Source organism: Talpa occidentalis, unplaced genomic scaffold, assembly GCF_014898055.3.
Source record: "Talpa occidentalis isolate TD23 unplaced genomic scaffold, MPIMG_talOcc4v2.1 talOcc4.3, whole genome shotgun sequence".
NCBI classification, from domain to species: Eukaryota; Metazoa; Chordata; class Mammalia; order Eulipotyphla; family Talpidae; genus Talpa; species Talpa occidentalis.
Genome location: NW_023603184.1, coordinates 28,887,284 through 28,902,905, shown reverse-complemented (window position 1 = coordinate 28,902,905; position 15,622 = coordinate 28,887,284). Strand labels below are relative to the sequence as shown.

Genomic DNA, 15,622 nt, shown 5'->3' with positions numbered 1-15,622 from the left:
GCTCTAATAGAAAGTAATGTTTATAACATAAGAAATCCTGCCAACTTGGTAGAAAGAGACCCCAAGAAAAAAGGGTTGATAACAATAGGAGAATCTAAAAGATAGTAAGTATATGAAAACCAACTTCAGTAGAATTCAAAGAAGTGAAAATTAAGGCAAATCTGTAAACAATAGAATGTTGGATAATACCAAGCGCTAGTGAGGCTAGGGGGAAAATGAGACTCTTCACCGCTGCTAAGATCCTAATTTGGTGTAGCCACTGGGAGAGTCATCTAGCAGTCTAGCATTGACCTTCTGGATTTTAAGCCTCAGACAAGTTCTCACATACAGTCACCAACATCTGTCTATATTTATTTCAATATTGTTTGAGATAGCAAGGAATTGGAGACAACCTCATTTTCTGCCACTAAGAAATATATTAAATTAATGTGATAGGATACCATAATTAGACTCATTGGAGTTTTTGTACAAACATAATTTTGTATGCAAAGTGAAATATCATGAGTTTTATAATCCAATAATAGTGATATACACTAAACACAAGCATGCAGGCCATTTCATAATAATTTCCAAAGATATATGTGTATACACCAGCAAATGGGTGGTGCCAGCAAGTTGTTCAATTTCAGGGGTACTGTGCCCAGTTTCCTACAGCATGACTCCAAAATACGTTAAGAATGGTGCCCTCTGGAGTTGTGCGATGGGACAGCCTTGACTATATAAGATGGTTTAGAAGGTCACAGATGAAACACACGGAATAGGTGTCTATACAAGATGGGGGCCAGAAGGGAAACGGGAGTGGGAATGGAGGAGAAAGGAGAATGTAAAGGAAAACAAAGTAAGATTTTTAAAAAGAGTCTTTGCACAAAAGATGGCAGCGTGTCCTGAATGAAGAAATAGGATCCACTTAACTCTGAGGTCTGGGGGAGGACCTTGAAGAGGAGTCTTGAACTAGTTAACCAAAAACTTTAAAAATCCTGCTAAGAAATGTGAATTTTCACACTGAAGCTATGAGAATGCTGAAGTGTCTGAAAAAAGGAAAAATCTGCATGAGAATGCAGAAGAGGGTCAGAGGCTGGGGAGACCTTCCAAGGAATTGAATTCATATGTGCAGAGGTGACAGCATGGCCAAAGATGCCCTTCATCAGGTGTTCATATCTAACTCCGTGGGCACAGGGGTTCCCCAGAAGGCCCAGAGTGGCCTGCCCACCACCCTTCTCCTATTATCATGTACCCAGAGGCAGATGAAAAGTACTGGGATAGCGGTTGGCACCACCTTGCAGATGTCATTGGCCACACAGTATCTATAAGCTGTGGGCTGTGGGTTCTAGATTGTTCTGTGGGTTCTCCATGCTGATAGAAACACAGGGTATTAATGTCCAGAAATTTACACAGGAATCTCTCCTCCTTTGTCTTTTCCTAAATCCTCACCTTGTAGATATATATTATTTCTGGGATGCTTAGGAAATCATTCCACCTTCCTGGTAGAAATAGTTGGACAAGACTTTATCATCTTGTAGAGCTTCCATATATCCAGCAATTCCACTCCTAAGTATTTACCCAAAGGACACAGAATCATTAATTCAAAAGGGCACCTGCACCCCTATGTTTATAGCAGCACTATTTACAATAGCTAAGCTTTGGAAACAACCCAAATGTCCAAAAATAGATGACTGGATCAAGAAGATGTGGTACCTACACACAATGGAATATTACTCAGCAATCAAAATAGATAAATTCATGCAATTTGCAGCAAGATGGTTGGTGCTGGAAGGGATCATGCTCAGCAAAATAAGCCAGAAAGAAAAAGAAAAATACCGGATGGTCTCACTCATAGCAGGAATTTAGAAAACCTAAATAAGGGACCAGGAAAAAGACTAATTATAATAAAGAAAAAATCAAAATCAACAAGCAACTGTAGACCAGAGACATACCGCTTCTCGGCCTTTTGGCTAAGATCAAGTGTAGACCAGAGACACACTGGGGAGGGGAGGATTAGGGTCAAAACAAGGGGGGTGGGAATTATATGGCGAATATAACCAAAATGAAAATGCATATATTGTGGAAAAATGATGTAAGAATTATATAAAATAAAATAATAATTTTTTTAAAAAAGAATTTATCATCTTGGAGGCCCTTTTAATGCCAATACTAGGGGCCTGTGAGGAATTTTGTTTTCTGGCTGTGCTGAGAACTTCATGGCTCTAAGGTGACTGGTGTGATGAACAAAATGGGCACAGGTTTTAGAGTCAGGTTTGGGTTAGAATCCTGCATCTACTACTTGCAAACTGAGTGGTTCTTCATTTCTTTATCTATAAAAATTGGAGGTTAAAAAGTTCCACCTCACAAGCAGGGAAATGCAGCAGGAGGATCTGGCATTTGGAAAGCACTCCACAAAAGATAGTTCCTCTCCATCCTCCTTCCTTCTGTTTAGAAGATGTTTCATGAGCATTTTCACACCACAGTTTTCACAAATTGTCACAATCAAATTGTCCCTTTTTAAGAATTTAAGAATGAGCTCAGGTGTAGCATCACATGTAGAATGAAATCCCTAGAAAAATATAAACTGTTAATTAGAAACTGTTAATAAACAAGTGGGCTTATTTATGTATTTTATTTATTTTCATTGGATTTTTGATAGGGGTGGGTAGGGAGAAGTACATCAAATATGTTTTAAGGGGCCTCCCTGGTGGCACAGCAGGTTGAGCGCCCTGTGGTGAAGCTGTCCGAAGCCGCTGCAGTGCGGGTTCAATACCTGGCCAGGGAGAAACCCACATGGCGCAGCAGAACTCTCCTGCCTCATCTGCTGCTCCCCTCAGCAGTGTCTTCTGTCCAACTGCCTTGTTCAGCTCCCTGCTCTGTCTCTGGTGAATTCTCTCACTCTCCCATGCCTCTGACCTATACCCCAGTTCTTGTATAAATAAATAAATCTTTAAAAACAAAGCAAAACAAAACAAAAAACCAAATATGTTTTAAGGCATCACCTTCTAAGAATAACCTTTTCCCATAGACTTAAGATGAAAAAAAGATTATGAATATTTTTTAAAATAAATCCGGTTCTCCTGTTTATTAATCACCTTAATCAAGCTCACATGAAGTTTTTGTTGGTCCTGCTCAGACAGAGCAGATGGTGGGCCAGCTTTGAAACGAGGTAAGATTCCTATCACAAAGCAGTGCTCATGGGGTACAAGGTCTTGGAAGGAAAGAAGACTCAGGGTCCTCTCAACACATCTGATCAGATGAACTGCCTTTTCTATTATAAGGATATTTTAAGTCAGTGGTTGCCAGCTCTGGGTTCCTGGGGTCACAAAGAATTGATGAATTAATTTTGACTAAAATATTTTCTTAAAATGTAATATCTAATGAAAGGGAAGATGTGGTGAAGTAGGAAATAGGCAAACTCATGCCTTGGTGATTGCACATCTTTTGAAAAACAATTTTGTACTTAAGTATCAACCTATGGGGAGGAGTATCAACCTTATGGGGTGGGAGCTTAAGTAGGGAAATAGAGAAGTGCTCAAGTGCTATTTTATAACAGTATAGCATAGTAAGTCGAGAACCATTACATGCAGCAGGATACACTCACCAGATGGATGGAGCTATTCATAAGGGGGCTGTCAAAACCCAAGCAGATCACAACCCCATTAAAATTATGTATTTTTCTAAGAAGAAAATAGGAAATCTTCATAATTCAAAATGTCTGACAAGAAATATAGAATTTTTGGTAGTCATAAGCTCTGGTGTCGGCATTTTCAGCCACTTCTTTCTTTTCACATGTTATTTTTCAAGCCCATCATAAGGACTATAGTGTATACCTTTTATCAGCTAATAATAATCGTGTTTTATAAGATAGTAAACAGACATGGCCAGTGGAATCTTTTGGTAGGAGGTGACTGACAGTGGAATCATTTATATAAAAAATACCATGGGTTGTAGCAGTTGCAAAAAAGATGAGACAGGGAGGGAGCCTGTTTCATTTTATATTCTCAGATGGCTTGCTGTTTCCTCCTCAGGATTTAAGCCTGGAGAACAGGTGAGGATTTGCACAGAAATCTTGGTGTTGGTGCTGTCATTCATTGATCCTCATTCTTACTGCCATGATTGCTTAAAAAGTGAGTGGGATTTTAAAATAGCATTTCTAAGTTACTTCCTAGGCACAGGCACTGCTTTGGTAGGTTTTTATATCTATAGTCCACCTCTCTCTCGGGCTTTCAAGAGCTCTGAGTCAAAGAAGCTATTGTCTCCTTTCTCCTCCCCCTGTCGTCCCCCTTTCTCCTACCCACACAGAGAGTATTGATTTGGGTGAAAGAAAAAATGACCCAGCAGACTGGGCCACCCTTTGTTATAAACAAATCCTCCTCACTGCCTGAAGAGTTGACTAGAGAAGCATTTTCAGGTGGGCAGGATGGGAAGGTTCTGGAAAGAGGGCACCAATGAATCCCACAGGCCTGCCTGTGATGTGGCTTATTTGCTTTACAGGCTTCAGGCATATTTGCTGACGTCAGCAGCCCGTCAAAGTTTGAAATAATAATAGTGAAAGGAAAACAGTCCCTTTCTGCCAGGCAGGCCTGTTCTGCCAACTTCTGTGTTCTCCTTTGAGTTAATAAACGTCCAAGAACCACCTCCCTTACCAGCCTGGGGGTGGGTGGGGAGGTGGGGGGAAGCATAATAATTTGAAAACCACCAGGTCAGCCCATTGCCAGCGTAAACCATTCAGACAAGCAGCGTTTGTCACACTCTAATGAGGATTTCAGCTTTGCCTCAAAAGGAAAGCTATCATTAGGCTTTGCATTTATGGGATCAAGTGACTTCGGGGGACGGTGGGTTTCTTTTGGTCCCTTCCTCATTTTAAGCATGCCCAAGACCAGATACATAGATGTTTTCCTCTATCAAACAAAGCTAAAAAACCATAATTATGCCTACTAATGTCTTTTGAAAACATCAATTAAGAAAACGGCTTTTTAATCCCCATTGTACTTAAAAATCTGAAACATCCACACATGTTGTAACAGCCTGGAGTGGGGGGGTCACTGTGTCTGAGGAGACAACCCATAGGGCTTGAGGGGGTTAAGTGAGCAGGACTCCATTGGCAATCGGCAGACAGAACCTCTCCAAGGGAAGAAACTTCTCTATAAAGCATAACCTCTTATCTTCACATGTAGTGTTGAAACTGGAGCCAGCCCCTCCAGTTGGGTTGATACCAGGCTGCTACACACCACACACACACACCCCATTGTTAACACCTCAGGACAGATTAGATCCTACATTCCTCAGAAGTACTGAGCTCCAGAGGGAACACAGCCAGCAGACTCCTTCCACAAGGGCAACAACTAGCTACAACTGATAAGTTTCAATTGAAATAACTGGAACAATTACATTAAGTCCCCACCAGGGCTGTCACCAGCCAGGGAGGAAGAGGTGTTACGCTTGCATCTCCTGGTGCCTGCAAAGGTGTGAACCAGATGAGAGTAATTCAAGTCAAGTCGTTAGCTCACTTTCATATGCTTTTATCTATGGTTACGTGCTGCTGCTGTTATGTTGTTCACTCAAGGTGTACTATTAGATAGCTGGGTTGTTGTTTTTCTTTGGGGGCCTTGGCTAGTAAACTGTGATATTTACACTATCTCAGTGTAAGTTTGGACAAGTAACTATTCTCTAACCAAAGAAACTAGAGTTAGACTTAGGTTTGGGGTAAAGTCTGTTGAGGTCATGGTTAGTTTTAATCATATAGCTCAGTTCAAAAGTTCAACACAAAGATCTGGTTTTCAAGTCTTAGTTTCAAACAGAGTGTTCATTCAATAGCAAATTTAGTTGTACTTAAACTTGAGTTCTACAACTTCCCCTTTACTTTTTCTGAAGTAACAGAAAAAGTTACCTCAGATAGAAGTGGATGAAATGGCAATATGAATGAAAGGACAACACACATACCTTTGCGGGGTCAAATCCCAAAGAACCCAGATTAAATTTTAACCAGCGATTAAGTCTGCCAGGATTCGCTATCTCAAAAGTGTTATGTTTGGCTTTTGTAATAATAAATGATTGGGGGGGGTGGGGAAATCCCATTCTAGCATATACAGTATTTACTAGGATATGCAAGGTTAGACTTCCGTACAATTCGGCCTTTGAAAGAAAATAAAAGTCAGTTTAACAGACGGGTAATTCCCAAATCTGCAGAAATGTAAACAGCCTGGATTTTTGGTGCCTATGGGTTTTATCAGTGATGTAAGTAAGGCTGAGACCAACACCAATGCGTCCTCTTTGGCTAGTTTTAACATGTTCACAGTCACAATTAACATTCAAGGAATTTCCTTTTCATCCAAGTGTTTCTTTTAAAAGCACTTTATGCTACAAACTAAAATTCTAGCTGCCATCAGTCCTTCCCAAACAAAAAAAGTGGTGAAATCTCCATAATACTTTCATAGCTGTCTTTGAAAATGGGCTCGGACCACCTCAGCTTCCCCGGAGCATTTGTTTTCCACTGGGGGGAGGGAGGAGGGATGGGGTAGGGTAAGGAGGGGGGACTCTCACCTCCTCCCTCCTTCCTTCCCCTAAAAAGGCTCGGATAGGAGACCCGGCTTCTAAGTCCCGCACCCTCCAGCACTCTCAACCCGGAGCCCGCCCGAGGAGCGCCGCTGAGGGGCGGGTGTCCTGAACCCCCCCAAGGCCCAGCCAGAGAACTGTTCCCCACAGGAGTCCCGGGCTGACCCTCAGCCAGGTTGCAAGCCCCTGAGCCGCCCAGGCCAGTGTTTTCCACAAGGAAGGGAGAAGCGTTGTTCTCCCTCTGCCACCCTGCACCTCCTACACAAGTGATTCGCACACGGGCACTGAGTCTGAGTCCTGGCTGTGCATGGAACTCAGCCCGGTGTCCGAGTCCTCGTCGTTCCCTGGGCAGCTCTTGGCTAACCCACGGGCCTGATCCACCCACACGTCGGCGCAAGCCTGAAGTCCGGGTTCCGCAGGAGCCCCGCCAGAGCCCAGAGCCCCGTCGGGCGCTACAGTCAGCTCCAGCGTGTGCAAAGTCTGGAGAAGGCCCTGCAGCTCGCGCTCCTTGCTGTCCCACTGCTGCTGGCTGTAATCCAAGTCCGACTTCACGGCCTCCAGGTCTGTGTTAAGCCGGAGCCCGATGTACAGGCTAGTGCTGAGCTGCGTCCTGACCTGCTCCTGCTCCAGCAGCAGCTCGCCTTCCAGGTGGCCCTCGGTCTCCACCGGCTCCTCCCTCGCCGCGAGTTCCTCCTGGCGCCGGCGCATCCACCTCTGGTTCAGTTCTTCTTGAATCTCGGCTGAAAGGCGCTCCAGCAACTCCTCCTGTTGGGTCCGCTGCTCCTGCAACCGCAGCAGGTCGTCGCAGCGCCGGGCCAGCTCCTCCAGCTTGACCGCCTGCGCCTCGCCGTCCAAAGGCGCAGCGGCCGCCGCCGCGGCTGGCTCCTCTCCCGGGCTAGGCTCATCGACCTCGAGGCCTGCGCCCACCAAGTAAGTGTCCTGCACGTAGTTGACTCCATGTCGCCGCATGCGGTCCAAGTGCACCTTGGCCTCATAGCGATCGATCTCGCGGTCCAGTTCCCGGAGCCGCTGCACCTGCTGACGGATGGTATGATCCTGCGAGAGCACCAAATGCACCAGCGTCTCCATGCGCTCCACAGACGCGCTCTCCGTGGCCCGCGGTGACGACGAGCAGGACGAGGTGGTGGACGATGAAGTGGACGAACAGGGTGACGACGGCTGCTGCTGGCGCCGCCGGTTGAGCTTAGCCAGCTTGCGGAAAGCCTTGCGCACCACCCGCCGCTGCTTCTCCTGGGTCATGGTCACGTTGGGCCTCGGCTGGACCCCCCGGGTCGTGCAAGGGCGCTCTCGACTGAGCACAACTCTCGCCTCGGCGCTGCGCGGGCCGGCGTTGGGCAGCGACGCCTCGCTGCGCACTAGCACGAAGCGCACATTCTCTTGCTCATCGCCCCAGGCAGCCCAGAGGCGCAAGATGCGCGTCTTGTTGGGCAGGATGCGCTCAAAGCCCCGCCACTTCTCCACGATGCAGTAGCACTGCGGGGGCCCGCACAGCATGCTCTGAGTCAGCGCCTCGTCTTCGTCTTCGTCGTCCTCGTCCAGAGCTTCCAGCAGCTCCCCTGGGCCTGGGGCGTCCCCTGCTGCCCCCCGCCGCCGGCCTCGCCGCTGCTTTCTTCGTCGCCGGCAGCCGTCCTCCAGCAGCACCCGCACCACGTCGGAGCAAGTGGTGCGGCGGGAGAGGCCCGACACCAGCTTCTCTTCCTGGCAGATCCACACGGAGATCTTCTTTTCTGAAGGATCCATAGCGCAGCCGGGGCGCTGGGACGGCAGGGGCAGCGCGGGCAGTCCGGCAGCTGTGGGTGGGGAGGGAGCTCGGGACCCTTGTCCCGGCAACAGCGGCTCTCTCCCCGGCCGCGCACCGAAGACCAGCGCTGGCGCCGGCGGGAGGCGCTTCGGCCGTGCTGGGCCGGGACGGCGGGCGCTCCTGGGGCAGCGCGCCCGGACCTGCGCGGCACCTCTCTGGCTCTGCGCGAGGATGCCCGGGTCGCCGGGTTTTGCTCCACCCCACGTGGCTCCTCCCCCTCCCACCCCTGCTCTCGGCTGCCGCGCGGCCGGAGCCGGAGAGGCGCGGCGCTCAGAACCGCCTCTCGCAGCCTGGCTGCGCCCAGGGCGCCCAGTCCGCTCCCGACCCGCGTAGCCGGGACCGGGAGTCTCGGCCTCGGCCCCTTCCGCCGACTCGCCGCGGGGTAGCGCGGGGTGACCACCTGCTGCGTTCAGGGCTGACCAGACGCTTCTGATTTGACTTTCTCACTTTCCCCAGCGCCTCCAGACTGGGCTCCTGGCCCTTCAAGGCAGCGTCGTGGGAGAGCCCCTTGTGCAGTCTCTAAGGAGACTCGAACCACATCCCTGGACTTCCAGCTGGGAAGCCTTCCAGACTTCTTTGCCTGGTGGTAATATGTGCATATTTAAGAACAAGATGGGGCAGGGAGTCCTCAGAGCAAGTGTGGCTATAGAATAGTCCAGGTTAAGTGTAGACTTTCACAAGCTCACTGCCGCCCCCCCCCATTACCTTATGGGGGTGATGCTTCCCCCAACCTTCTTGACAGGGGGACTCCTGATTGTAGTGGGAGTTCATCCCAGACCCAAGTCGCAAGCTCTTTTTTCCACTTCTCTCCATCATAAAGGGAAACCTAATCATTACCGTGACAATTTCTGGCATTTTCCGGTATGTAAATTTCTGGCATTTTCCAGATGTAGTCAAGAAGAGGTCAGAACCAAGTTTTACAGTTCAAAATCTCCAAGGCCAAAAAACAAATGGATTTTGTTCTTCCTCCAATGTTGATGAGGATGGCCCTTGTGCACAAGACTTGTCCTCAGCTTGTCCTGGTGGGCAGGGTTGAATAGGTCACTCCCTTGCACCTAGACTTTGGATGGTTCCCCACTACTGCTTGAATAAAGCGCTTTTATTCATCCACTCTGTAAACATTTATTGAGTATGTACTATGCTCCAGTTACCTTGCTAGGGCAATTTGATGAACAAATTGCGGTCCTGGCCTTCTAAGAGCTTAAAATCTAGTGGAGAGCACAGTTGAATGAAAGTGTCCAACACAGGGAGAGCATGAGGGGCTAGGGAAAAACTAGAGTGCCATCCTGCACAGCCTGGGAAAGTCAAGGAAGGCTTCCTGGAAGAGGTGGTATCTTAGGCAAGACTGGAAGCAACTTTTGAGTCAGTCATAGTAAAAATAAATGGGGGGAGAGGGCAGGCCCAATTTCAGGTAGAAGGAACTATATATGCAAAGTTAAGGAATCAACAGAGAAAGGCAGTTACTAGGGCGATAAGGGATTTTAGTGAGAGGAGCTTCTAAGAATGAGATTGGATGGGTGATCAGGAGCTGAGTCAGAAAGAGCATTTAATTCCTGCCTCAGTATTTGGACCTATCCTAAAGGCAACGGGAAGCCATAGAGTGTGGTTTACTAGCTCTGTGCCCCTAGGAAACAAACCCCATCTCTCTAAGCCTGTTTTCTCATCTGTGAATGGTGATAATAGAAATAGGTGGCTAATAGGGCTGTTGTGAGGATTAAGAGCTTGAACTGGCTCTGTCCACAATAGAAGTTTTATTGGAGGGCAAAATACTTGGAGGGGGGGCAGGGACAAGAATGCTACTGTCTAAAAATTTTCACAAATTTAATGTATTACAATACTACCCATCTATAAGTACACAGTTCTGAAGGTGAGAAGTCTACTATGTCATGACTAGGGTCTTAGCTCAGGGTCTCCCAAGGCCGAAGGCAAGGTGTTGGCTGAGTTGAATTCTCAACTGGAGGCTCTGGGAAAAATCCATTTCCAACCTCACTCAGGTTGTTGGCAGGATCCAATTCCTAGCTGTAGGACTGAGATCCCTGTTTCCTTTGATGTTGACTGAGTGTCACTCTCAGCTCCTGGAAGCCTCTCTCAAATCCATTTCACATAATCTGTCCTAGCCCACTACCCCAACTCCTCCCTCACATACGCAGACATTCCTTCTTCCTTCCCCTCTCACACATGATTGCTAGGACTTTGTTATCAGCTGCCATTCCTACTAGATTTTAAGTTGCCTAAAGGTAGAAGTCAAATGTCTATCGCTCATTTCTAAATCCTCTGCATTTAGCCAAGTACCTGACACATTCTAGGTTTGTTAGGTACCTGTTGAATAAATGAATGGGTGAATGAATGAGTCCTGCCTTTTGGCAAGTAAATACCTCATTCCTCTAGAACAGCACCTGCATCTTGATGTGTCCATATTTTTTATATTTTATTCCTGTTAACTAAGGGGCCTCAAATAACTGGAAAACTCCTACTCATCCTTTAGAAACCTACTCAAAGATCTCATGTTCTGGGACTCCTCTAAGATTTGGTTTCTTGTCATTTTCAGCCTCTCTTAATGAAGAGATTACATTGTGTTCTTTTAAATGTGGCTACCAGAAATTTTAAAATATCTGTGTGCTTGTATTTCCATTTAACATTGTTCCCTGTGGCAAGATCCAGAAACTCAGGACAGATTGCTCAAGCCTCTCTCAGTGTGAAGTTATCCTAAATATCCTAAACAAATACATGTCTGCCTGGATTTTGTTATCTCCAGAATAAGCCATTTTATGCCTTTTCAGGATTTGTAGTTTGAATGTTTCTTTTGTTTCAGGGTAGCAGAGAAACTTCTTGCAACAACCACTTGCTACTTCCCTTAGCAGCCTTAGAAGCACATTCCTGATTACCACCTTGCAAATACTTCAGATTCAATTTAAAGTGTAAATGATTGTTTTCCAGATAGGCCATCAATGTCCTTATTCATCTACCAGTCCTCATCCCTGATGAAGGGTGCAGAGCTTCAGGCAGTGCTCAGAGCCAGCAAAATACATGGGCTTCATAATAGGAAAAGGATATACAAAAATAATATTTTTGACCTGGGTATTCATACTCAGAACATTAAAAAAAAAGCAAATTTCATCAAAGGCCAATGAACATGACTACCTTGAAATCTGAAACTTTTGGTTGAAAAAGTAATACATGGGGATTTTATAAATAATGTTAAAATGTCAGTAGTAACCTGAGGGAAAATATTTACAGCATGGATACCAAAAGATTAGTATTCAGAATTAAAAAAAAAAAAACTCCCAAATTTTAGTTTAAAAAAATCATGCAGTACTTGTAAACTGGATGGTGGCTCAATTTTAGGTGCATCACCAAAGAGGAAACATAAATGGTTAAGAAAATGAAATAATGGCCAACTGCACCAAAAATCAGGGAAAAATAAATCTCAGTAAAATGAGACGTCTCTTTTTTGCAAGCAGATTGGCAACATGTGTTTTAAATTGATAACAAGAGGGGCAATTTCCTCTCATACACCCCTGGTGTAAATCAGTATATCTATTTTAAGGCAGTATGATAATATCTATTCAAAATGAAAACATTATGTCCCTGCATTCGACATCATGGTATCTACCCCAGAGAAACACACATGTATCCAAGGAAGCAGGTATAGGGGTGTGCACTGGGCCATTTTTGTTTTAGCAAAACAATGGTCAATCATAGTTAAGTAAGGGGATGACAGAATAGCCTGGGGGATAACCATAATTTGGAAATCTTGGCAGCAGTTAAAGGCAGCAAAGTAAATTTGTATGTATAGGCAATAACAGATCTTCAAGATGCATTGTTCAGTGCAAAAGGTAAGTTTCAGAATAATATGTATGTTGGAATCCCATTTATATTTTTTAAATCTATGCACAAAACACATAAACATCGACCCATGTTTATGTATTGAGATCTAGATATATATCTGCGTGTACACACAGAGGATATTCACCAAACTGAAAGCTGTGAATACCTCCTGGAAGAATGAGACATTTGCAGAGAGACAGGATCAAAGAGGAATTTAGCTTCATGTGTAGCAATTTTACAGAAGAATTTCATCACCTATTGCCCAATTATAAGATTACAGTACATGATTTAAAAAGTGAAAAGTCTTGGGTTGGGGGTCACTAATTACTTCTCTCCCGTAGACCTTTTCTTCACCTCCCGTTTCTCCTTTCTGTGGGTTCAGCCTTACAATAAACAGCATCTGTTCCCTCTACTCTGAAAGAACTGACAGAACCCATACTCTTTGCTAGAGGGATGTGAAAGTTAAGTGTGCTATACCGGCGAAGGGGTCTCACTGAGTACTGGGCACTTGGCTTAAAGCGTGCATTTCACCAAGGGTTTTTTCTTTCTGTCCTGGAGAACTTTTAGGAAGACAGCACAATTCTCACAAGAGTGGCCAAGCCCTTTGCTAAATGTCCTCATTGGATCACAAGGGTGGCATGTCATTTGACACTGTGGTTTTTCAGTCATTTATCTTCCTAACACCTATAAGAACTAAGACATTGCTCTCTCAGCCATGAGAAACTGAGTCCCAGGGAAAGGAATTGGTCAGGTTCCCAGTTTACAAAACTCTGGGGGAAGCTGGTATTTTGTCTGAATTTCTACCTGTCCAATCTGTCAGTCACGGTTCACAGTGATAGAACACCCAAAACAGGAACTTCCACCCTTAATTACATTGAGCTGTGCACAAGTGTGGCTGGACCTTACTGCCTGAATCAGTTCCTCTTAATAATTAACCACAGAAAATAATCTGGCAAATTGTGTTTATGGAAACGTCTGGTTCCTTTCAAAAGCCTGGGTGGGGGTGGGGATCTGGGAACTGCCACACATGTTCCAAGGGAATCTAGACCAGCTCCTGCCTAGGGTGATGTTGGCCAGTTATCCTCACGCAGGTGGTTTCTTACAGTGAGGTCAAGGGGTTGTCACCTGCCTAGAATTGCCTATGGTGTTTATTAAAATGCCATTACCTGGGCCCCACTCTAGACCTAGTGAATCAGAGTCTCTGGAGAGAGACCCACAAATGTATGTTTAAAGCAGTTTCCCCTAGAGATTCTGAAGCACACTGAAAGTCGACCCCAACTGCATTAGAAGGAAAGAACCATTGATAAGAAAGACCTTCAGCCATCTAGTCCCCAGAGATGGTAAAGATACACAAGTGAGCGAAACACTAGAGGCTGGTGGCAACAAATGACAGGTGAGAAAGAGAAGCCCCTGGGAAGATGAAAAAGGGAAGAGGCCAAAATGGGAGTAGCTGCTCATTCATTTTCCCTGGAATCTTGTATCTTAAGTAGAAGCCTAGACTGTGCGGCGATAACATGGAAATGTTTAGGGAAGACAGTGTAATGTGGCAACGACTTCAATCATCTGAAAGATATTTAGCATTTAAAGTTAGAAAGAATTTTTACTGTTTTTTTTTTTGTTTTGGTTCTTCTTATTTCTGTGTCATCGAGAGTACTTATTCGTCCTTCCAGTTCATCTATTCTGCTTTCATTGCTTTTCCCAGAGTTCTTTAGCTCCTCCATTAATCCTTTGATCGCCTGCATTTCTTTCACTTCCCCCTTTAGGGACTCAATTTCATTCCTCTAGTCATTGACTATTTTTCCCATATCATTTTTTGACTTCTTTCAGTTTTTTTAAGCAAAAATGAAAAATGATGTAAAAAAAGGATAAAATAAAAAAATTTTAAAAATAAAGTCAAAAAGAAGCCTCCCGAACAAAAAACCATCATCTATGACATCACCATTGAAGACTATGTCAAAAGGGGTTTTGTTTGATTAATTTTCATTATCTGTTGTCACCCAATTAATGAAAGGTGATACTATTAATGAGTGTGTGAACGAGACAGTGTCTTCATTGCCACATCTGAAACATTCCCCCGTTTTTTTCAGGGTAATAGCCCTGACCCAAAGTCAGAAGTGTAGCCTTTCTTCATTGTAGAGAGATACAAACTCTTTTCTCTCCAGCTGCCCCAATCCTAAATTATCCTGTGTCAGCTGCTCATCACCCGGGACACAATATGAGCCTGTGCTTGATTTACTGCTACTTTATGTGAGCAAAATGCTCTCTCTTTCTTCAGTGAAGTCAATTGAGTTGGGAGAAGTTTCAATACATTTCTTGGTTTAAAAGCATGATTGTTTTAGTGACTGGTGTGAACAGCAAAGTATTCGACAATTCCCTTTAAGAAAAATGATAGACAAGTTAAATTCGAATACAGGGAATCTTTGAGACAAACAATCAAATCATCTTCACAAGGAGATGTTCTTTTCCCCACTGAGGAAGAAATGGAGACAAGTTTTCCACTGTATTTGGGCCCCGTCCAGGCTGAAAGGAAGACTGTGGGATAGATAAGCAAAAATAGGTTACATCTGGGCAGCCTTGTGGTGTCTCCCTGTGGGCTGAAGAAGCTCCTCTTTGTTTCTCTCCTGAGGAGCAGTGTTGTTTTCTTGTGGCAGTGCTCCCAGTTAAACCTGGGGTACACTATGGATCCCTTACACTTGATTTTGTGATTGGGAGACCTATACAAATGCAAACTTAGCCCACAATTGAGCGTTAATAGCTTAAATCTCCATGAATAAGAAAGAAGCTACCTGATCTACCAAACGTTGTGGCTGTCTGCTTTGTCTTTTATATCTATTGTTAACTGTAAAACGAAATCAATCACTGAATTGTTGGTCTGTGAATATACATTTTAGAAAACAAAACTGTGCCGTAAAAAGCCTTTTATCCTTGTGATCCTGCAATTCCACATTTGAGTATAGGCCCCAAAGAAATGGAAGTAGGGTCTCAAAAATATATTTGCACACCTATGCTCATAGCAGCATTTCCCACAATAGCCAAAAGCATCCATCAGCAGATGCATGGATAATTAAAACGTGATGTAGACATCAAATTCAGACATAAAAAGGGAGGAAATTCTCACACATCCTACAATATAGCTGCATTTTGAGGACATTATGTAATAGGGTAGGAACATTCATCAGTCATAAAAAAGGACAAATGTTACTTGTTTCCACTTATAGGAGGCACCCAGAGTAGCAAGGTGACTACCAGGGAGCAGTAGGAGGCATGGAGAATTGGTTAGTGGGCATGGAGTTTCAGTTTTGCAAGATGGAAAACCGTTCCAAATATAGGGGGGTTGATAGTTGCACAACAATGTGAATGTACTAACTGCCGCTGACGTGTACAGTTAAAAATAGTTAAGATGGGGCCTCCCCTGGTGGCGCAGCGGTTGAG

At 44.8% G+C, this 15,622-nt stretch overlaps 1 protein-coding gene across 1 annotated transcript; it reads right to left on the bottom strand.

The window, feature by feature from the left end:
* Positions 1 to 4,643: 4,643 nt before the first annotated feature.
* Positions 4,644 to 8,394, bottom strand: RASSF10 (Ras association domain family member 10). The gene has a single exon (XM_037522688.2). It carries the CDS (start codon positions 8,299 to 8,301, stop codon positions 6,799 to 6,801), a length of 1,503 nt encoding a protein of 500 aa, XP_037378585.1. The 5' UTR covers positions 8,302 to 8,394; the 3' UTR covers positions 4,644 to 6,798.
* Positions 8,395 to 15,622: the final 7,228 nt, after the last annotated feature.

Excerpts from the sequence above, each read along its gene's own strand:
- RASSF10 (XM_037522688.2), bottom strand. The coding sequence starts at position 8,301 with ATGGATCCTTCAGAAAAGAAGATCTCCGTGTGGATCTGCCAGGAAGAG.